The sequence below is a fragment of the Anolis carolinensis genome, chromosome 1 (assembly GCF_035594765.1).
Source record: "Anolis carolinensis isolate JA03-04 chromosome 1, rAnoCar3.1.pri, whole genome shotgun sequence".
Lineage (NCBI taxonomy): Eukaryota > Metazoa > Chordata > Lepidosauria > Squamata > Dactyloidae > Anolis > Anolis carolinensis.
This window is the reverse complement of record NC_085841.1, coordinates 363,542,935-363,567,710: the sequence shown is the minus strand read 5'-3', so window position 1 is coordinate 363,567,710 and position 24,776 is coordinate 363,542,935. Positions and strand designations below refer to the sequence as shown.

The 24,776-nt window shown below is 41.1% G+C and overlaps 1 protein-coding gene across 3 annotated transcripts in view; it reads left to right on the top strand.

Moving 5' to 3' along the window:
* The first annotated feature begins 8,546 nt into the window (after positions 1-8,546).
* Positions 8,547-24,776, top strand: part of ddhd1 (DDHD domain containing 1) — a 56,555-nt gene continuing 40,325 nt past the window's right edge. The window contains exons 1-2 of one of the 3 annotated variants that reach the window (XR_010002251.1): positions 8,547-9,480; positions 20,662-20,835. Coding sequence is in view for 2 of the 3 variants with exons in the window: in XM_062968688.1 (XP_062824758.1) it covers positions 8,745-9,480; positions 20,662-20,835 (910 nt within the window). In the remaining variant the exon portion in view is untranslated. The remainder of the gene's footprint in view (positions 9,481-20,661; positions 20,836-24,776) is intronic. The other 2 variants (XM_062968688.1, XM_062968689.1) reach the window with 2 other exon arrangements.

The window sequence follows — 24,776 nt, the reverse complement described above, 5'->3', positions numbered from 1 at the left end:
AACCAGTTTGGACAAGTTTTCAGTGCTGAATGAGTACTGCTAGTGAAGAGAGCAGTGTACTCAAAGAGGCCTTGCTATTTTGAGGCCTGTTTGCTGTGCTGAGAAAAGAGGGAGAAGAACCAGGGCTGTATTCTTCTCTGAAGCAGATTTGTGGATTGAGAAAGGACTATTTATGACTGAACTTCTGTAAGTGATCAGAGGGACCATTGTAAATACTACTGTTTTTTATCTCTTGAAATCAGTAAAGTTCCTGTATTTTTGTTCTGCAAAACCTGAGTGGCATGTTATTGTTCTGCGGGTGAATGGATCACGGGCACATGTAAGAGCTTCCATTTATCATCAATCCATAACACAAAACACCTGGAAAGTCAAAGTTTGCCCATGTCTGCTGTATACATATGTTTCCATTGTGTGATTGCGACAATACAACAGGCTAGTGTGAAAAAGTCCTTAGTTTTCATATATTCATATATTGTGATGACTGTAAAGAAATTATAGGCTAGATCTCTATGGACAAGTCTCAGACCTGTTATAAATAAATACCTCAAAAATCCGTCTTCATACTTGCTGGCTCCAATATTGATTGTGGCAGTAAATCCAACTTAATTTCAAAGCAAATTATCCAAGTCAGTGAACCTCTTTTTAGGAAGCATCTTGTGTAACTCCTTTGCCATTTGGGCTAAAAACCTGGACCAGACTCGTTGCCATTAGAGCCACCAGAAATGGCAATTTCACTTCCAAAGAGCTAACTCACCTGTGTCAGAAGACAGGGCACTTAGGAATCCAAATTGTCTTTGATTCAGAAAATGCTCCCCTCCCACCCCTTTTCTTGCATAATTCTATGGGCACAGAATGCCCTTTCTTGCTATTACCATATTTAGTCTGTACTTTTGGACCTCTCCTGCCCTCTCCTGGGTGGAAGAAGAAATTAAACCATGAAAATGAGCAATATCTGGTTATATTGCATGAGAAAACCAGCCCCGGGTCCTTGGGATGTCTAGTTTACCTGGGCCAGGTCACCGCTCATTGAAGTCTCCTTTTTTTTCTTTTTCTCTCTCTGGCGCCTGCCGGACCACTAACCCAATGAAAGGCAAAGAGCATTCCTTAGATGCCTTGCCATCGTCTTCCTCTGAAGGTTTATATGATGTGCCATGACAACCAGGGGTTGGCCATGACTTACTGGGAAGCCTGCTTGTTAAAAGTACTTTGGAAAACTATGTCTCTCATGTATATAATTTGCCCTAAACGCTCTCCCCCCCCCCCCCATGTGTTCGTATTTTGCCTATATGTTGTGTTAGCCTAATGTTTTATGCTCCTGAGATCTCCATTCCTTCCCTTTGGGGGAAACCGTGTTCCTGAACCCAAAGATGTCTTGCATCCCACACAATTGTATAGCCTGGAGGAAAGAAATTAAGCTGTGAACTTCCTCATCAAGTTCCCAGTTTCACCTATATTGTTGGACTTTACCTGGACATTGCAACACAATACTTCTATTCAGGCGTGGGAAATCACCTCTCCCTGCCCTCTGGGGAAGAACCAATTTCATCACCCTGCACCTTTAATGAATGGGACCGCTCGCATCGGAAGGAATCTGCATGTCTACAGCCAAACCCCAACCTCTTTCATTTTGCATGATTATGTCAGAACATGTTTTGTTTCTATGGGATCTGGGACCACCAGGTCAGCCCCTTAATGGGCCATGCCATGTTCATCTCATAAGACAATAGCATTCTTGGGTAGGGCCAGAGATGTCCTCAATCACTTTGTTATTTTTCCTGTTCAGTAAAAGGAACCTCATTTATTGACACTTAATCATCCTTGTTCCCAGTCCACACTGGCTGGTGAGCCAAACCCCTCTGTGACTGGTCAGAATTCGAGGCTTGGCTGCAGCCTGTGTATAAAAGGGCTATGAAACTGTATTTTGTATGCTATCTACTTAGCTAGCATCTTATCTGTAGATAATAAAATCTTCCTTGGCTGAAAATCACCTCTCCTTGCTTGCTGGCTAATTTCAATTGAGATTCACTCAAAATGGACAGGCGGACCACTTGCCTGGGTTTCTGCCAACAGGCATCTCCCTGGCCTCACTGCCAGGGGTTGCCTCCTAAAATGGAGTCAACATTTCCCAGTATTAAGCAAAACAGTAGATAAGGAACACCACTCAGAAATAGAGGAATTCCAGAAAGTAAACAATCAAGTGCCAGTAAACATGTCCCAAACAGAAGATGCCTCCAGGCAACAGAGGCCAGGCTACCTCTAGGCTGATGCCCCACTGACTGACTTTGCAGCTTCATGGCTACTCAATGCTATTCAAGTTTGCTAATTGCACCATTCACACTTGTTTTCAACAGACGAGGGTTTTTTCTCCCACCCTGGATATTATTCCACAGGTATATACACATTCCACTTGCTTCACTGCCAACAGAACAGTAGGAGAAAATGCTACTGGAACGTGGCCACACAACCTGAAAAACTCACAGCAACCCAAGACAAGGAAACATTTCCCATGGCTCTGAATGTTGAAAGAGACTCCCCAGGCAATCCAGTACAACCCCATTATATGATTTAGGAAGACACAACCCAAGCCCTCCCAATGCAGCCTCTTCTTAAAAACCTCCATTGGGTAACTGAGAGTTTTCTGGGATGTATGGTCATGTTCCAGAAGCATTCTTTCCTGAGGTTTCAATGTGTTGGGTTCTCTTCTCCCAGTTGTGCTGTGGGTCAGTCTTCCACCAGAAAAAGCACCAAGACACATGCTGGTAGATTCCAACAGGTTTTATTGTACAGAATACCAGAACCTTCTCTTTGGCCCATTTATATAGGGGCTCTCACATACCAGAGGGTAATTAAGGTTTTATGGCTGGCCCGTTTTATGGCTGGCATCTGTTCTTTGTCAGCCGAACGGAGATGTCAAAGATTGGAGATTATGACACAATGCTAATCAAGGTGTCCAATTGAAACATTCATACCTGTCTCAAACAGAGTCATTTCTCCCACCCTAGACATCATTCCACAGGGATATAGATAAACCCAACTTGACTAGTTTCCAACAGACCTCACAACCTCTGAGGATGCCTGCCATAGATGTGGGTGAAATGTCAGGAAAGAATGCTTCTGGAACATGGCCAGACAACCCGGAAAACTCACAGCAACCCAGTGATTCCGGCCATGAACGCCTTTGAGAACAAACAGACTCCATTGGACATCCAAGCAACATATTTGATGCTTTAACAGCGACCATTAGAAGGCCCTTCCTAATATTTAGGGGAATCTCTTTTCCTTGAGTTTGGATCCTTTATCATGAGATCTAGACATTATACTACTATGAATGTAGACTAGAATCACATTGGCTTTTTTAGCTGCTGCATCACACATTGGCTCCTGTTCAAGCTTGTGGTCCACTAAGACTCCTAGATCTCTTTCACATGGAAAGCCAGATGTCACCAAACCTATATCTGTGAATTTCACTTGTACTGCCAGAATGGAGTTGTTGTTGTTGTTGTTTGACTCTTTGTGACCTCATGGAACACTTCCAGCTCCTTCAAGGTCAAGCCAGCCCCCATCCCTTTTGATTTTCCACCATGTGAACTGGGACTGGCAATCCAACAATTACTTGTGGGTCTGCGGTTGGGGAAATGTTAAAGGCCATTTTAAAGTCAGACATCATATGCACAAGCCTTGTATCTAAATCCAAACCCTATTCTCCTGACTAACCAGAACAAACTGCAGCCTTCCAGATAATCGCAACTCCCATCATGATGTCTAATAAGGAGGAATACAGGAGATCTGGAGGAGGGCCACATAAAATGATATAATATGGAGGGCCAAATTTGGCCTGTAGGCCTTGAATTTGACACATGTGCTTTAGATGTTTAGGAGTCCAGCAGAATAATGGATTACAGTGCACTCCTTGTATCTGTGGGGCCACAACAACATCTCTTATAGTACTCCAATATGCTGATGATAACGTAGTGTGTGCTCATTCAGAAGACCTACATGCCACTCTAAAAATCTTCGCAGAAGCATGGGAAAACTTTGGCCTCTCACTGAACATTGAGAAAACCAAAGTGCTCTTTCAACAAAAGGCATCAGCCAATCCCTCTGCAATGCTAGAAATACAGCTCAATGGTGTAACGTTAGAAAATGTTGACTATTTCTGCTACTTTGGCAGCCACCTCTCCACAAAGGTCTGTTGTAGTTCAGTCTGATGATGAAGGGGGATTTGGGTTTCAGCAGGTTTACCAAGGAAATGGTGAAGGCTCTGAATTGTCAGAAATGCAGGTTGGCCAAGGAAATGTTGAAGGCTCTGAATTGTTAGAAAGGCCGCTGACTAGCAAGGAAGCTGAAGTTAGTGATAAGGGTGACCTTTCACAGGATTTTGAACATCAACGAAGTCTAGGTGGCTCTGGCTGCGAAGCAGAGGAGTCTTCCTTAGATAGAGACACAAGATGGTTAAGAGTTCGTCCCAGGCGTTCTGTGAGAATCGCTAATAAATGTGTGGGAACCAAAGCTCAGAGGAATGCTTTTTTTAGCTTGTAAGCTTGGTTAAAAAGGGTGAAACAGGGAAAGATTTCAGACAGAGCAACGTTGATTTTGGAAGCTTAACTCCTGCCTTGTCTTTGCTCATGGAAATAGATCCTCGCTTCGGTTCCTGCCTAGATTCTGTGTTTGGATTGTATTTTGAAGTCATGATACCTTGTTTTTCCAGGACTGATATGCTATTTTAGAGACTTTGAACTATTTTCTACAAAGACTTTGAACTGCATTCTGCAGATGGCCTGTGCAATTGGATAACTGCTTTCTTTACTGTTTTTATTGAGATTTTGCTATCTTTTATCAACAAACTGAAAAAACCAAGTCTGCTGTGGCGGAGTGTGTGTTAAGAGCAAGGTGAACCAGTGCTGAGGTGCAACAAAGTCAACATCAACACTGAAATACAACATCATCTGAGCTCTGCGAGTGCAGAATTTTTCCGAATGAAGGAGAGTGTGTTTGAGAACTGGGATATTTGTAGGGAGACCAAGATGCTTGTTTATATAACCACTGTCCTTCCAACCCTGTTATACACCTGTGAAACGTGGACTGTCTACAGGCAGCACAGACAACTTCTGGAACAATTCCATCAGCGTTGCCTCCGAAAAATCCTTCAAATCTCTTGGGAAGACAGGCAGACAAATGTCAGCGTCCCGGAAGAAGCAAAGACCACCAGCATTGAAGCAATGCTCCTATGCCATCAATTCTGCTGGACTGAAGGCCAACTTGTCCAAGTGCCCAGAGATCACCATCTCCCAAAGCAGTTCCTCTACTCTCAGCTCAAGAATGGAAAACAGAATGTTGGTGGGCAGGAAAGGAGATTGAAAGATGGGCTCAAAGCCAACCTTCAAAACTGTGGCATAGATAGCAAGGGAGAGCTGGGAATCCTTGGCCCTCGAGCATCTAACTGGAAGTCAGCTGTGAGCAACAGTGTTGTGGAAATCGAAGAGACACGAATGGAGGTTGGAAGAATTAAACATGTCAAGAGGAAGAAGGCGCATCAAGCCAACCCTTGTCGGGACCGCCTTCCACCTGGAAACCGATGTCCTCACTGTGGAAGAACATGCAGGTCAAGAATAGGTCTCCATAGTCACCTACGGATCCACTGCCAAAACCTTACACTTAGAAGGCAATCAGACTCATGGGCTATGAGAGATCACCAATGATGTGTTGTCGAAGGCTTTCATGGCTGGGATCACAGGGTTGTTGTATGTCTTTTGGGCTGTGTGGCCATGTTCCAGAAGTATTCTCTCCTGACGTTTCGCCCACATCTATGGCAGGCATCCTCAGAGGTTGTGAGGTATGGATAAACTAAGTAAGGAAAGGAAAGAATATATATCTGTGTAGAGTCCAGGGTCTGGCAAGAGTCCTTTGTCACTGGGAAGCCAGCATTAATGTTTCAGTTAATGTTTCACAACCTCTGAGGATGCCTGCCATAGATGTGGGCGAAACGTCAGGAGAGAATACTTCTGGAACATGGCCACACAGCCCAAAAGACATACAACAACCCTATCGCCAATGATGTTGTGAGATCAGTATCCACATCCAACAAGACACTTCCTCTCTAGGCCTTTTCTATATTCTTGGGCCAAAGTCCTTTGCTTTAATAGGGTTGGTAATGGCTACGATCCACAATTTTGCTAATGCACACAACACCTGGAAATACAATCTCCGGGTTATGCTGTATGCGTTTTCTTGGAGAGACTACAATCATACAGGAAATTAAACAATTCCCACCAGTCCAATGCCATTTACAATTGCCCTTAATAATGATCTTGTTTTCCATAAATGCCTCTCCGAATAACCCTTCCCAAATTGTGTCATCCGAAGTGAAAGTAATTTAATCTTCATGCCTTGTGGGTTGCCTCCTGCGCCTTGGCTTGTGGCCAAACTAAATACCTCCTCCATCTGCTGCTTTCTCCTATTTCCAGTAGATGGCAATCGCACACCGGAGATATTCATCTGAGTCTGATGGAAAATTCTCTTGACAAGAATACAATTTATTGTGTTATTTTAGTATTTTAATCCTTGCACCATGTATTTTAAAATATTTTGTATCTTGTGGTGGCGTGTTTTAATGTATGTATTTTATGGTATATATTTTATGGTGATGTGAGGAAAGGAGGATAATGAATTATTTTTATTCTTATTGTTATTCTTCCTTGCCTAAGTTTGCTAGGACCTGGGAATTGGTTTTGCAACTGTTACTGTCCTGCTGCTGGAGAACCGGTTTGAACAGTTTTTTCTGTGTGTGTGAGAGAGAGAGAGTCTACTGAGTACTGGCTGAAATGAAGATGGCTCTGTACATAGAAAGGCCTGACTATTTCTGAGGCCTTGTTTGCTGCTGATCTTCACCGAAGCAGATTTAGGGACTAAGAAAGGACTGTTTATGACTGCTGATTTCTGTAAACAATCAGGATTATTGTAAATACCATTGTTCTGTTGATCTCTTAGATCTAGTAAAAGTTCCTGTGCTATTTGTTCTGCAAAGCTGAGTGGTGCATCATTCTGCAGGGTGACTCTGGACTCACAGGTACATGTATGAGCTTTTACCTATCATCCACAATCCCCAACAAAATCCACATGAAGCATGTAGAGAATTTCAACAGAAAGAAGGAAACCATGAAAATGAACATCTGGCTATCAGTATTATTATTTTTTTTAAAAAAAATTCTAAAATCAGGACAATAAATAAAGAACAACACTAAAAAAAAAGGAGAATTCCAGGCATGAATCAATCAGGGCCAGCTAACACTTTCCAACAAAGGATTCCACCAGGCAGGAAGCAGACAGGCTTTGAAGCTGCAAGGCCATTCAATGGCAACATTCACACTTGCCTCCAACAGACAGCTTTGGAGGATGCCTGCCATAGATGTGGCAAAACGTCAGGAGGGAATGCTTCTGAAACATGGCCAGACATTCCGGAAAACTCACAGCAAGCCAATGATAATAGTATTTGGGTGAACCACACAATTGTTCATAAGTACTTAACTCAGGTTCAGTCCTGGTTGCCATTCATTTAGACTATTTTTATTGCTTTGATTGAATGAATGAATGAATGAATGAAGCGCCAACGTCTAAATGCCCATCCTAATATCAAACAACCCCTTCCCATTCATTCCTCCCCATTGTCGATTCCACTACGCATGCGCACAACCCCTGCAGTGAGACAGAAAACTTCCAACCTTTCCCCGTGTACTCAGTTGCTTCTAGTGCGCATGCGTTGCTCTGTCTCTTCCTAGCACCCACGATACCCGTCTGGCCGCTCAGCGCACTGATCCCCAATGCGCATGCCCAAGGCGTTGCGTGCTAGTTCTGTCTGCATCCTGAAGAGGCTTGGAGGGTTGCGCATGCGTAGTCGGACGGGAATGAATCCTCCCCGTTGAACTTTGCGCGACTTAATTCCCAGAGCATGCGCATTAGGACGGGGGGAGAGAAAGGAACCGACTTATTCATTTTTTAAGTCTTTGAGTTATAGTTTTGCAAGGTATTGAGCCTTCTCTACCAAAGAGGGCTGGGGCCTCATTAAACTACAACTCCCAGGATTCCATGGCATTGGAGCCACGGCAGTTCAAGTGGTGGCAAACTGCATTCATTATCAAGCATTGTAAGAGGTTTTGGACTTCAACTCCCAGAAGCATCAGCGATTTTGGCTAATGAGCACGTCTTCTGGGAATTGAAGTCTAAATTCCCTGGACGGCCGGAGTCTGCGAAACGTCACAAAGGGCGGGCCTCTCTAACTCTAGTCTGTCAGTTTCTTTTGGACTTCAACTCCCAGAAGCCTCAGCCGCTTTGGCCAATGAGCAGGTCTTCTGGGAGCTGAAGTCCAAACCTCCTGGATGAGCTTGGGAAACGTCACAAAGGGCGGGCCTCACTCCGCCTCGTTCGAACTTCAACTCCCAGAAGCCTCGGCCGCCGTGGCCAATGAGGAGGGCTCCTGGGAGCTGAAGTCCAACCCCTCAGAAGCCACCAGGGCGGGCCACCTGAACGACTAGCTTGGGAAACGTCACAAAGAGCGGGCCTCGCTCCGCCTCTTTCGGACTTCAACTCCCAGAAGCCTCGGCCACTTTGTCCAATGAAGAGAGCTCTTGGGAGTCGAAGTCCATCCCCTCAGAAGCCTGCTTTCCTCCGCCTCCCGCTTCAGCCGCCGGGGAGGCCGAGCCGGCCGGCTTCGGAGTGGCGCGTCGGCCTGCTCCTCCCTCAGTGGCGGCATGGAGGGCCTGGAGGAGGCCGTCTTTGAGGAGAAAGAGGCGGCGGAGGCGGAGGCGACGACTAGGCCCCAGCCAGGCCTGAGGCTGCACTTGCCGCTCCCGCCTCCCTTGCCGCCTCCCCCGCTGCTCCTCTCCCGGCGCCGGACCCCGCCGCACCGCCACTCCTCGTCCCCTCCGCGGAGGCCTCGCCGCCGGAGCCGCCTTCTCCTCATGGACGGCGGCGGAGGAGGCGGGTCTCACCTCTACCACGAAGACGACTTGGACGACGAGGACGACGACGACGAAGATGGCGAGGACGACGAACCCGACGGAGGCCTGGCCAGCAGCGAGAGCGCCGAGAGCGGCGGGTTCCCCTCTTCGGCGGCGCCGGAGCCTCGCAAGCGGGCCCGCGGGACGACTTCCTCGGCGGGCTCTTCCTCGTCCCTAGGCCCGCACCGCTGCTGCTACGAGGTGGTGCGCGAGCTGGGCCCCGAGGAGGTGCGCTGGTTCTACCGCGAGGAGCGCAAGAGCTGGAAGCCCTTCATCGGGTACGACTCGCTCCGCATCGAGCGCGCCCACCGGGGCATCCTCCTCCGGGAAGGACAAGGAGAGGCCGAGGAGGGGAGAGAAGGAGGAGAGAAGCGGGAAGGAGCCGGGAAGGACGACGGAGGAGAGGCCCCCGAGCCCGTCTGCGTCCGCGGAGGCCTCTACGAGGTGGACGTCGCCAACGCAGAGTGCTACCCCGTCTACTGGAACCGTAAGTCCCATCAGACATCCTCAGGATATTCATAATCATAACAATGGACCCATAAGTCCAGGAATATAATAATAGTAATAATCATAGTAATCATAATAATAATGGAACTGTAAGCCCAGGAATATAATAATAGTAATAATCATAGTAATCATAATAATAATGGAACTGTAAGCCCAGGAATATAATAATAGTAATAATCATAGTAATCATAATAATAATGGAACTGTAAGCCCAGGAATATAATAATAGTAATAATCATAGTAATCATAATAATAATGGAACTGTAAGCCCAGGAATATAATAATAGTAATAATCATAGTAATCATAATAATAATGGAACTGTAAGCCCAGGAATATAATAATAGTAATAATCATAGTAATCATAATAATAATGGAACTGTAAGCCCAGGAATATAATAATAGTAATAATCATAGTAATCATAATAATAATGGAACTGTAAGTCCAGGAATATAATAATAGTAATAATCATAGTAATCATAATAATAATGGAACTGTAAGTCCAGGAATACACGATGATGATGATGATGATAAGAAGAAGAAGAAGAAATATAATAGTAGTAGTAGTAGTAGTAATAATAATAATAATGAAACTGTAAGTCCAGGAATACACGATGATGATGATGATGATGATGGACCCATAAATCCAGGAATATAATAATAATTATAACAATAATTATAACAATAATTATAATAATAATAGAACGGTAAGTCCAGGAATGCATAATAATAATAGTAATGGAGCCAGAAGTCCAGAAAGATAGTAATAGTAATAATAATAATAATAATAATAATAATAATAATAATAATGGAACTGTGAGTCCAGGAATGGATGATGATGATGATGATGATAATGGAAGCGTAAGTCCAGAAATACGTAATTATGATAATCATAATAATAATAATGGAACTGTAAGTCCAGGAATTCATAATCATAATGGAACCGTAAGTTCAGGAATAAATAATAACAACAATAATAATGATGATGAAGAAGAAACTGTAAGTCGAGGAATACATAATAACAACAACAACAACAACAATGGAATCATAAGTCCAGGGAATACATAATAATCATAACGGAACCGTAAGTCCAGGAATACATGATAATAATGGAACCGCAAGTCCAGGAATACATGCTAATAATGGAACCATAAGTCCAGAAATACATGATAATAATGGAACTGTAAGTCCAGGAATACATAATAATCACAATGATAATAATAACATTATCATGTGAGAATGCAATTGGGGCATTGTCAAAAAATAACAACAACAACATGATTGTAAGTCAGGCTGTTATGAATTGTGGGAGTTGCAGTCCAAAACACCTGGAAGGCCCAAGTTTGCTCATGCCTCGTAGTTTGTCATGGGGACCTTGTCAAAGAATACCAATAATAATAACAACAACAACAATGTAGTTTCTTCATGAGAATGTCATTGGGATCTTGTCAAAGAATATACTGTAATAACAGTTGACAATAGTTTCTTTGTGAGAATGTAATGGGTACCAAATGATGATAATAAGACTGAGAATGTAATGACCTTGTCAAAGAATAATATAGTTTTTTTGAGAATGTAATGGGGGCCTTGTTAAAAGATTATTATTATAATATTATTGTAGTTCCTTTGTGAGAATGTCATGGGGATCTTTTTGAAGAAGAAGAAAAATATCGTAGTTTCTTTGTGAGAATGTCATGGGAGTCTTGTCAAATAATACTATTATTAATAATTGTAATAACAACATAGTGTCTTTGTGAGACTGTAATAGAACCTTGTCAAATAACAACAACAAAAACAACAACAACATTATTTTAGCTCCTTTGTGAGAATGTCATGGGACCTTGTCAAAGAACAATAGTACCTTCAGGGCTCTCCTTCATTGACAAGGTCCCCATGACATTCTCACAAAGAAACTACAATAACATGGGCCAGAGCACACAGTCAAAACACATCTACATAAAATACAAACAACAAAATACATACATCAAAACACATGGTACAAAGATCAAAATATGGTGGCAACAGAATGTAAATCTAAAACTCATGGTTCAAAGTTAACTGGGTAAGCCTGCTGGAAGAGATGAGTCTTCAGTTGTGTCTTAAATTCTGTCAGCTCATGTAGCTGTGGGATGTTTTCTGGCCAGTCCTTCCACAGTCTTCTTGGGGCTGATGATGAAAAGGAGATCCACTGGGTGACAGTTGCCAGTTGGACCTCAGTGTCCAAGGAGGCCATGGATTGTACAAGAGAAGGCGATCCTGTAGGTAACCTGAACCCAAACCATGTAGGGTTTTCCGTGGCTTTTCCGGTGTGCTTTCGGAGAGTAACTGTTATACACTTCTTTTGTTACTCCCCCCAACATCTATCCTCTAGACTGTTTTTCTATCTTATGTCCCTGTTCCCCGTGGTTTTTATTCTTATCTTTTTCTCACCCCAAGTTTTAACTGAGTGTTCATGCGGCCCGCCCTGTTATATTGCTTTTTTTGATTTTGTGTTGTACTGTACATGATTATTTATTGTATTGTTTAATTGTATTATGATATGTTGTTTTTATATTTTGCTATATTGTATTGTCCTGGGCATGGCCCCATGTAAGCCGCCCCGAGTCCCCGTTGGGGAGATGGTGGCGGGGTATAAATAAAGTTTATTATTATTATTATTATTATTATTATTATTATTATTATTATTATTAGAGTTAAAGGTTATAACCAACACTTTGAACTTTGCCCAAAAACTAATGGGCAACCAGCGGAATGACTTTAGTATAGGTCCTAGAGGGCATCCTGATCGAATTTGAAGAAGACACCAAATTGGAAGGGATAGCTAATACCTCAGAGTATAGTACACAGATTAGATAGCTGGGCCAAAAGTGACACAATGAATTTCTACGGAGATAAAAACTATGTAGTACACTTAGGCAAGAAAAATAAAATGCATAGATATAGGATGGGTGACACCTGACTTAAAAAGAGTCCCTTTGAAGGGGATCTAGGAGTCTTAGTGGACAACAAGCTGAATAAGAGTCAACAGGGTGATATGGCAGTTTAAAAAACAATGTGATTGTAGGCTACATGAATAGGAGGATAGTGTCTAGTTAGAAGATTGAGGAAGTCATAGTTCCACTCTCATCAGCTTTGGTCAAACCTCCCCTGGAATAACACTTATGCTCAGTTCTGGGCACAACAATTCAAGGAGGATATTGGCAAGCTGGAAGATGTCCGTTGGAGGGCAGCCAAAGTGATCAAAGGTCTGGAAGCCAAGACCTACAAGGAGTGGCTCAGGGGAACAGGTGTGTTTAGCTTGGAGAGAAGAAGGCTGAGAAGGAATATGGGAGTCATTGACTTTTTAAGCTGCTACATCACACTGTTGAGTTGTTAGCTTGTGGTCTACTGAGACTCCTAGATCCCTTTTACATCGACTGCTGTCAAGCCAAGTGCCCCCCCATCCTATATCTGTGCATTTCATGTTTTTCTGCCAAAGCAGACAATTTTCCCTGTTGAACTTCATTTTGTTAGTTTTGGCTCAGTTCTGCAAATAAATTCCAGGTGCTGCAGGTTACATTTCAGAGCAAGGCCCAGTTCTCAAATATTTTGAAATGTAACCTACAGCACCTGGGATTTATTAGTAGTCCTGGGCTGGAAGAAGGTTATTTATTTGGGGCTGCCACTCCCTGAATCTCTCAGGCATCATAGCTGGCCTTGCAGAAGTCTGTTTTCTGACTGCCACTCCCATAATCCCTCAGATGGCAAAACAGACAGTCATTATTTTCTGATTTGCACACTCATAATCTCCCAGGAGAACAGTATTTTTTGTCAGTCTTCCTGGTTTGTGGGAAAGTTGTTCTTTTGGGGCTTCCCATCCTAGAATTCCCCAGCCAGCTTAACTGAACTTGGGGACATTCTTGTTTTGGGCTGTTGCTCCCAGAATCCCCCAGCCTGTGTAGATGAGCTTGAGGAATGTTCTTCTCTGGTTGCCAGTTCCTTAGGCAAAGAAAACTCATAGGTGGTTTTGCCAATTCTTTTTTTTTTTGAAACATCGCCTACAGTCCCTGGTATTTGTTGGCAATCTTTCAGGGCATGAGGGCGGTTGTTCTTTTTGGACTGCCACTCCTAGAATGCTGGCAGGGTGACAGATTCTGGGAGTGACAGTCCAAAAACACACCTTTCCCCACACTCTGGAAGTTCTAGCCTTCATTTGGAGAGAAAGGAATCATATATATTCTTGGTAGTAAGTCACATTAAATTCTTGGGAAGGGACTGACTTCCAGGCAACAGGTCTAGGACAATTTGGTTGAATGTCCATCTGAAAACAGGTCTTCCAGTATGTAATGAATGCTGGAAAGGAAACAATTCTCTTCCCCACTCCAAATACAACCCACAATTTCCATGTAATTTCCAATTTGGGGGAGTACCATCTAAAATGCAATAACTTTATACAACATAGCAATATCAATTGCAAAATGGTTGTGTAATTTTTTTGAGTCACCAGACTTCTTCATCAGGCAAAAAACTGCCCAAAGTACAGAGCTGAGACAAAGAGGTGGAAGAAGCCAAAATAGACTTGAGTTCCTTTTACACTATACAATTATAGCCTTTTGATCCTACTGTAACTCTCATGGCTGCATTGTGTGGAATTCTAGGACGTGTAGCTTGAAAAAACTGGCAGAAAATTCCAAATCGCTAGACTGGATCTCAGGATAGAGCCATGGGTGGTTTCACAGTAGATAATGATAGTGCTATTATTATATGGATTGTATGGTACCATCTTAGAAAATTCATAGATTTGTAGTTTAGTGCATTTAAAATCCTATCAGAGACTGAGTCAATCTACCGGTAATGTTGCCCAACCCTTTTTCTACCACCTTTCATTTTGGTGAGCATTATCATATTTAGTATATGTCCAAAACACTCAGCTTTGTCATCTTGGTTTCTAGTGGAAGTTCATTCTTTATTTGCTGTAAGCCCATTCATTTGTCTTTTTAGCAGTTCATGGTATTCGCAGATTTTTCCAGCACCACATTTCAAATGAGTTGATTTTCTGCCTGTCAGTTTTCTTCATTGTCCAGTTTTCACAAACATACCTAGAAGTCTTTCCAATATGATATCAATTTTCCTCATTAATGTTGCTTTTCCTCTTTTCTTGTACAGTGGGTCCTCAGCGTCTGCTGGAGAAGTCCCATCATGTACAATGGGTAATGAAATTGTCTCCCTTATATAAAATGGCAAAATAAGTGTTGCCTTTCGGAACATATGTAGGGTCATACAGGTGTGGTGAAGTTCTTTGCCAGCTCATTTTCAAGTAGGGCAGCCCATTTTCGTATATTTTATTTCCTTGTTCCTCAAACATTCATCATTAGGCACCTATTCAAACTCTTACCTAGATATTACAAGGAAGTCTTGCTCAGTTGCCCAACATCTGCAGTCCTATTTTAGCAATAAAAAGGGAGCGGGTAGTAAAGAGACAACTTTATATCTAGGTAAGAGTTTGTATCTACATAACCAGATGTGCTTGCTCTATTATTTGCTTTCTCCCTAATCTTTTATTCCTTCCACCCTGTAGTTTTAAAGAGTTGGTTGTGATTTTCTTAACATTTTCTTATTGCCATTGCCTGCATATTTGGGCCCCATCTACACTGACAATTTAATGCAGTTTGAAGCTAGCTTCAAACAACCATGACCAGGCAACAAACTCCCATAAAATCGTGCAAAAGGAAGCCCTTAATATGTATCGGTGCTCTGTGGTTTATGTAATCACCATCTGGGCCTAAATCTGGTTCCAGGATTCCTTAGACCAGTGGTTCTCAACCTGTGGGTCTCCAGGTGTATTGGCCTACAACTCCCAGAAATCCCAGCCAATTTACTAGCTATTAGGATTTCTGGGCCAAAGCATCTAGGGACCCACAGGTTGAGAACCACTGTTCTAGATAATCATCTGCATGGTGTATCAATTTCCTTCAATACTCGTTTGAAACTGCATTAAATAGTGTAGATGGGAAGGAAGATGGACCCTTTATTTGAATTCAAACCATGATAGGCAATGTAGAATCCTTTTTAAAAAATAACTTTTATTGACACAAATAACCCTTTTAAAATATAATATAAAAGAGATGTAGAATCTTGTCAACTGAGATCAGGGCTGTGTGAGCATCATGGTTATTATACTGCTGAGATGGAATTATTCCTCAGCCTCATAATATTTACAATATAATATTCTAGTATTTGCATGTACAGTCATATTGATTTGCAACATGTTTAAGGTTAGTGTCATCAATCATCATGACAAGAGGAAAGATCTACTGTACCATAGAAGGCTGTGCTGAATCCAGACCCCTCCCTGTCTTGGAATATAGGAAGTTACTTAAGAATATCTTCCTTCTGGTCTCACTTAGTGCCAGCATTGTAGCAGTGTCCCTGAACCCAACGAGTTTTAGATTTGGTTTACGCTTCGCTTCTCTTATCTACTCCTTGACCATTTTTTCTTTGGCTCTACAGCCTGAAGATCTTACCTATAAGAGCATTTTTGGTAGCAGATGGTAGAGATCTGTTGGCAGATCTCTGAGATCAGGTGGCAGAAGAGGGTTATTTTTGCTGGCAGAAAAGGCTCTTGCATAATCTTCAATGCCTATAGCTGGCCTGTTTTTTGAGATAGGATTCCATTGTCCTGCAGAAACAAGTTTTTCTGTTTCTAAATCACTGTGCTTTTTACTTTTTTGTGGTTCTTTTTTGAGGGGAGGGAGCAAACTACATATAACATGACCATGTTCAGTAATTCAGCCATTTATCCTATTCATATATAAAGTGGTAACCAAGGTCTTACAATATTTTAAAGGGAGTGTGAATAATAGTCATAGGACTCTTTTCCCTTTCATCTCTGATAGCCCACCTTTGTGGGTTTTGTATATCTGCCATTGCCATAGAAATTCACGAGCTGCATAGTTTCCACTTCAGTATTTCTAGATTGGCCTTTATTGAATAGACAGTGCAGGAAGATGTTTCATGTGTGTGTTCCAGAAGTAGAGATTTGGGGGGGGGGGGTGTCAAGAATGTGTTCTTTGTGTTATGTGCAAAGTTTTTCATCCAAACTGAGCTGGAGTGGAGATAGGCATCTGGTTTCTAAACTTGATTGCAACTGAGAATATGGCATAAAATACTCTGCCCTACTCAGAAGCCAAAAGAGCACTCTCAAAGTTCCTAGGGATATATTTGTGTGCCCTATATAATTCTTTATTCTTACACTTCCTTTGTATCCAGTTGCCATACTTTTCCCCATTGTTCTGGAAAATCCCCTTTTGAAAACTTGGGTCTTGGAAGTTGAAGACTTTAAGCATAAATGAGGAGAGTTTCCAAATATTCTAAATTCAAATTTCTCTGGTTTTGAATTTTTGAGACATACAGAGTACATACAGCCCTGGCAGTCTCCTTGCTTCCACCTCCATTTATAATTCGGAACTGGATAGCTGAGAAAGTGGAGCACGTGGAACCTTTTAGCAACAGGATAGTTGATGCCTTGGGTATTTGGATGGCATGGAGATATGAAGAAGGGATAAGACAAATTATTTAAAATCTTCCTGCTGTAGTGAGTGGGTGTGGAGATAAAGCCATGCTTATCTGAAGAAGGAAGGGAAAGGGAGGAAAAGACAGGAAAGATTGAAATTGATGACCTGCGTAACTCCCCTTTCCTTAGTGACTTTTGCCTTCTCATTAAATCTGTGTGGCAGATGTTTAAAATAGGCACATATGCTGTTAACAGAGATTTCTGAGGCTGGAAGTAGAGATTCCCAGATGCCAGCATCAAAAGTGGAATTGTACCAAGAAAGGAGGCGAGCATGTGATCTTGAGAAGATTAAGGGTGTTGACAGAAAGCAACCCGTCAATAATGAAGTTGTAGTGACCTGCTTACCTTGTGTGGTCGTGTCAGTTTACTGGACTGAAATCACAGCTGGTTCTTTGCCCTTTGATACTCTCTGGTAAGGTCACAACATAGCACCTGGAATCTTATTTCTTCACAGCCTTTTTTGCTGATGGAAGATTTTTCTCTTCTCGCTTGCATATTCCTATAGCCAGGTAAAATAATCTACATAATGCTCCATAAAGATTCAGCGTTGTCCTTCTATCATTTGTCTCCCCCACCCACCCACACACTCCAAGTACATTTGAATGGTATCCTGAAGGCATAGATCCCAAGACTGTATATCATGATACCATTTGTTATGGTTGCATAGCTTCCTTTTCCTTCAGTGCGGTTGCAAGGTTACTTTGAGATTGCCATTAGGTATTCTCATTTTGCAATGTTACACATGTTTTCTTGCTGCCTGGTACAAATTATTCTCTATAAGCATAGCTCTTTTTTAAAACTCTTGGTTTGAGTTTGCATGAATTAGTCACCTCATCTAGGTCTGTTGAGGACTTTTCTGAGGACACCTCTAATGCCTGACTCATCGCTGGGCAGTCACTGCATAGGGAGCCGTAATTATGTCTCTCAGCTACTGTTTTTTATTGCCCCACCTCTCCAGGTTCATGTTCAAGTGCTCTTGAACATGTATGTTTGGATAAAGTAAATTTGTGTGACAGTGTTGTTGTTTGAGAGTTGGACTATGAAGACCAAGGTTTGAATCCCTGCTTAGCCATAGGAAGCCCATTGGGTGACTTTGGGCTCAGTGCCTCAGAGGAAGGCAAAGGCAAGCCCACTCTGAACAAATCCTGCAAGAAAACCTAATGATAGGGTCTCCTTAAGGTTGCCATAAGTTGGAAATGATTTGAAGGCAAACTAAACAACAAATTACATTTGTTTCTCTGGTAAAGAATTTAACACAAAAACTTCCTCTGTTGGTAGCAATTAGTGCATCAAAAAAAGGATTGGCCTTTAATGAATTTTTAAAGAAAAAGCTAATGGAGAAGTAATGGGCACTTGGGAGAATGAGGGAATTATGACATTTCTCCAGACTTGAAGTGCTTCCTGTTGTTGTGTTGTTTTTGTGGTGAAATTTATTTTAGTGGAAATAAATAAAAGGTATGTGCTAAGATGAAATCAATGGAGTGTGGAATCATATATTGTTGTGTTGGGAGGGAAAATGCTATATAAAAGTAAATGCAGAAGAGACTGAATGCTAAAGTGTCCTGTTCATGAAAGGAGTGGATTCCTTCTGAAGAGACTGAGATTTAAGAGAGGCTTGAAGAAGTAGCACAATGTATAGTACTATTTGGAAGAGTCCTACAGCTCTATGGAACAGTTTTGGGATGTTGCAAGGAGAGAGCTGTGTCCCCAAAAGTCTCCTTGTCCTTCCCCTTGCCTTGTCTAACAGGGACCCTCTGTGAGTGGAGGCTCACCTTCTTTTCATCGGAATTTTGGATTTTATTTTTTTAGTGTCAGGAGCAACCAGAGTTGCTTCTGGAGTGAGAGAATTGGCCGTCTGCAAGGACGTTGCCCAGGGGACGTCCGGATGTTTTGATGTTTTACCATCTTTGTGGGAGGCTTCTCTCATGTCCCTGCATGGAGCTAGAGCTGATAGAGGGAGCTCATCCGCGTTCTCCCCGAGTGGGATTTGAACCTGGCAGCCTTCAGGTCAGCAACGCAACCTTCAAGTCACAAGGCTTTTATCCCTTAGGCCACCGGAGGCTCCATGAATTTTGGATACATTTGTAGGTTAAATTTAGAATTTTTTTCTTCATATGCCCTGGTATTCATAATTGTTTTGTTGATACAGATGAAGATCTGAGTTAGGTGGGATAGTCATATATGTTGGAAGGTGTAAAATGTGCAAAGGGGGATTGACTTTGGACATGACTCAGCCTCAGAGGAAGGCAGTGGACTCCTCCTCTGAAGCAGTCTTGCCAAACAACCTGTAAGCAGTCACAGTCTGCATAAGACACATAGCAACATCAAATTGCAGTGTTGTAACTGTAACCTAAACTCTGGTCTGATCCGTGTAACTTACAGTATGATTTTATTTTTGTATCTTGTGAGAGCTTTAATTATTATTTTTTAAAGAGTACCAGGGGTCCATAATACTGGCTGGTATTGTGTGTTGCCATCCTCTCTTCAGATGTGTGCAGGTCAAGTTGGAAATTAATATGTGTGATGTATGCCTCCCACATCCAGATGTCCTATTTAATCCTGAGCTTTCAAATTTGATAGGATGGTGCTCTTCTTGCTTGGTTGACCATCTGCAGCTATCATAAACGCAGCCCTCCTTTTGCTTTGACAAGTATTTCTAATACTGGCAATTCTTGTTACATCTGAGAATATTTTTGGTTTTCTATTTCACATTATTATCTTTTATGTACTTTCAAGCAAAAAGGGAAGTATGAATGAGAAATTATTTTCTAGATGAAACATGAAAATTTTTCTCTTATGGGTTTGGGATAAATTCTTGTTACTGATACAGTCAACCCTTGTAAGTGGAGACTTTATTTCAGGATAACAGACCAAACTAAGCTACAAATGAAGTGAATGGAATTTTATCTCTTAATTAAGGTGCTTTTACAAAAACGTAGCAAAGTTTTTTCTAAATGTCCCTTAATAGCTTATCTAAAGCAGATTTGGCAAATGTGTGTGTGTGATTTCTTTCCTCTAATGAGTTTCTATTAAAGGATTTGCTGATAAGGAACCATAGGGATGGTAGAAAAGAGAAGTTAGTAATATATCCTTTTGCATTTAAAAATGAAATTTAGTATATTACGTATGCAGTGGACAAGAGGAGTACTAAGGCTTTTTATCCTCCTTCCAGTTGAACAACAAACATAAACCCGCTAACAATCCATAAAACACAGTAAAATCCAGAATCAGTCCTTTTTCCATAGGGAGGCTAGTATTTTCAAATAGATTGTTCTTCAAATAGATTGTTCTTCCCAATCATTTTAGTAGGCAGGTTTTATGCCTCATTTTACTATTCTTAAACTAACTTTTTGTTGTTGTTCTTTTTATTATTTCATGTTGGTCAAGAGCCCTTTTCTGCTTTATTGCGAGGCTTTGGACATTATCCCAAGCATAAAACGTAAAGTGTCTTTACCATCACTGTACAAATAATCCATGGCATGGCAGCCAGACCTATTGAAGTTCAGTTGTCTCACAAATGTAGTCAGATGTTGCCCAAAACCATTATTTTATCATTTCGCTAACTATTTTGCTAGATCTAAAATCATTGAATTCTTTTTTTCTTTTTTAGAATCTGAAAAGATTCCTGTGATGCGTGGGCAGTGGTTTATTGATGGCACCTGGCAGCCCCTGGAAGAAGAAGAAAGCAATCTGATAGAACAGGAACATCTAAGTTGTTTCAAGGGACAGCAGATGCAAGAGAATTTTGACATGGACGTCTCGAAACCTTTAGATGGAAAAGAGGGTAAGCTATTGTTGCACAAGAGACCTTGTTGCATGTGTCTCCCCTTCTTATCACAATCCTAATATTTGTATGCATGATTGGTGTGTTCTGCATGACTAGCCATCACTTTCTTTAGTCTTTTGTTACTTTTAGGAACATGAACGTCTGCCTTTTTCTTTGTCAGACAGACACTCCATTTAATTCTATACTGACGTTACTGATTGACAGTGATTTTCCAGAATTTCAGACAGAAGTTTTTGCCTGCTCTAGCTGGAGATGGCAGGGATTGAACCTGGAAGCTTTTATTATATGCAAAACATGTGCTTTGCAGCTGAGCTATGGCCAGAGCTACAGTAAATGTGCTTACTCAGAAAAATCTGAATATCCCTTTTACAGTTATTTCTCTTACACACATACATAAACACACAACCGCATTTCTATTATTTTGCAGATTTTTAAATATTAAGATGTGTACTTTTTGAAAATCCTTCAAAATGCCTTTTTAAAAGTTCTTGAGTTCTGGTGAGGAGAGATTACAAATAATTTGTTTTTGGTTCAGTTTGGGTCCAGTCTAGATTAATAGTATTTTTGCACTTACGGTACATTGTTTCCTTTGTTGTAGAATGAAGTGCTATTTTAAAATAGGTGCATCATGAATCTTGTCATAACAGTTCTTAGGTTTTGAATTATATTCACAGGTTTGTGGTGGGAGGTAGTTTAGTAAACTATTGATTGATTGCTGTTTAATTACAACCAAATATTCAGTGCAGCCAAGAGTGATATTGTGCTGCTGGCAGCTCAGATTTTTATAGATGTCAAGATGGTGTCATTGGTTAGCAAGGACAGACGTGAAGATTCTTCACCCTTAGTCCCTCAGTAGCCAAGAACAATCCTGGCAGGAAGCCAAAGCTGATTCCACCAGTCACCTGCTATTATTGCAGGTACCTCCAACAAAGAACACAGCTATTCATGTTGATGGAAGTGTTCAGGTTTAATTATGCATTTCAGTTCTCCTGCAATGAAATGCATTGCATTAGCTATATTGTTTGAGTGATTTGCTTGTGGGTGATGAAGATATGTTTTTTGTTGTTCTAAGAAGGGTAACATTTTTAAAATACATAGTCATTGTTTAACAATATTTGGTTAACCAGATCTCTTTTGACAGTTTAGATGCCCAACTCTAGGGGATTGTGTGTTAAACCCTTTGAAAATTACTGTAATTGAGTAATTTATCTTGTGCAATTAAACCAGTTGTTGTGAGTAAGCCTAGCAGCAAAGCTTGTCCAAAGTGCCGATTGCCCTGAGTATTGAGGCAGCCCTGGTTGTCGCTGCTGACTCTGCATCATATCTGCCTGTTTCCCCTTCATTCATTTATGAGGTACCGCTTTCCTATTTCTCTCCATCCGTTTCTTTGCCAGGTTTAGGCTTTAGCCATAAGCGGCTGGCAAGAAGAAGCAAGGAGACAATTTTCAACTACCTTTGACCCTTTTGCAGGAATTGATGCTCGGCACATATGGAGAATGAACTATCAATCCTGTGCTCATTTTTTTTAAAAGCAAAATATTACTTGCTGATAATTGAATTGAGCTTTTGGTTTAGTGCTTAGCAAGGAAATTGGATCATGCCATCCAAGCATAGTGAAATCTGGATCCAGTGCAGGAAATTACTTCAAGCAGGACAGTCTGCCTAGTGACTGAAGATGCTCCCCATTGCTAGCTGGTGATGTTTTATGTGGTATCCAACTAGATGAATTCTTAAATGGTAAAACAGTTATATGTCTCTTACAATCTTGAAATTAATGAACCATCTAATATTGGATGACACCAGCAATGCCACAATAATCTTTTGGGGAAAAAAGATGAAAAATAAGATTTGCCACCATTTTTCTTCCTATGTCTTCAGTTAAAATTTACCTCATTTTACTCTGTTCTTTTGGAATATTGTTTTGGAATTTATACTATTTCTTCATAGATCCAAACTAAGTAGAAATCTTGGAAAGTCTTTGTTGCAACATAGATTTTGGAAAGGAAGTGTTGATTTGAATTGATGCAGTTGAAATACTTTGGCCAAATTTTGGTAGTACTTTTTCCTGGTTTTAAAGTTCAAATAATTTTATACACTTCTGATAGAAAATCAGCTTGGAAAGTGTGCTAAGTTTATTTGTAAACAGCTATTATATTTGTCATCTTTGTTTGACTTTTATTGTCAGTGATTTTGTACAGCTTTTAGGAAAATTGTCTGGATTTTAATGTTTGTGGTGAGCACACCTTTTTTCTTAAAGCTGTTTAAAATGAGAATAAAAATTATGTGTGTATGGATATATTTCATGAGTGTATAGCCTCACAATTCAAAATGTGTTTAAGGTTCATCAGCTCCGACTGAGTTACTGGAAATGTTTTTTGTTTTTTTTTAAATAAGGTTGAATTTTCACCTGGGGTTTTAATTACCTCTTTACACTCAGATTTAGAAAGCCAGACCTTTAGAGACCAGACAATATAACCCTTTTTATTTATTTCATGTATTTATTTTGCTGTGTGTATGTGTGTGTTAATTGGTGTATGCTGTTTTATTTCTACATATCATTTTGTGAAAAATCTGAAAAATTACAATAAACACTATATTTGAAAAACAGGGAAGTAACCCTCAGAAAGAGAGAATTTGTTCTACTTTTGAATGCTTGTTCTTTCTTTTCTTTCTGTAGCCGAGGCAGCCCGCATAAAACCTTTCTTTTAAAATACTTGAAATATTATTTTTACCTCAAAACTGGGTCAGCTTCCTGATTTTCTTTTTAAATGCTGGTTTTGTCTGCCTTTTAAAAAGTCCTGCAAAGCCTGCACAGGTTTTGTTAACATTCCATTTCACCCGCTCTTTAGTCTTCCTAATGATTTCCCTTAGAGTCTATTTCTGACCATGGCTCACATTTTTATCATTTGATATAGACACTCTAACAGAAGGTATTTGAGGCAGAAATGGAAGCTGCAAAAGAAACCAGCCTCTTCCTTTGGCTAACACTGCGCTCTGGCATCTGTCCAATACCTTCCACCCATCTCTGATCTATGTTCTGCTCATTGTAGACAATCTCTTCTCCTCTTTGTTGTAAAATACATTAGTCATCAGTACAGCTTATTGATCTCAGTATGGATTTCTCTAGCAAGCTTTTGTAAATCTACCTGCTTCCTATTATTGCAGAATGAGAGCACTTATATTTGGTGTTTTTTTTTTAAAGAGATATATCTCAGTATCACACAATTTCTGTGGGTAGTCAGTGCACCGTGTTATTCCTCTCTGAATTTTCTGGTACCAGCTGAGGGTTTATTATCCAAAATGACCTGGGCTGTTTTCCATAAAACTTGTCATCTCCACACCTTCTTTCCCATGTCCTTTTTCATTCACATAGGTTTCTTCTGTAGTATATAGGATTCTGGGGAGCTGCAATTTCTTAGTTCCAGTTCCTGCACCTAATCCTGAAATAATAAAATCAGATTGTGCGGGAAAAAAAAAGGGGGGGGGAGAGGGAATACAGGCAGTCCCCAAGTGACAAACATCCAACTCATAGTTACAAACAAATGAGACAACAGGAATTTAGAGAAACCTACCCCTTGGAAGGGAAATTAACTCCTGGAAGAGTTATTATCATGGGAAAAAGGAGTCTCCACTAAAGCTTTATCACCAATCCTTGTTTCCACAACAAGCCAAATTTTTCAAAGTCCAATTATCATAGGCATAGAAGGTAAGGTGAAATCTTTTGAACAGGGGCACAAACAGCAAAACAAACACCACATGGGTGTTAACCCTTCCCCGTGCTATCCAAAGCTTGTGTGTGTGTGTGTGTATTACACACACACACATTCACGGCTGGAGTTACACTTAAAAATGTACCTGTTCTGACTTATAAACAAATTCAGTCCTACAGAACCTCTCTTCCTAACTTGGGGACTGCCAGTACATAATTATAAGATTAC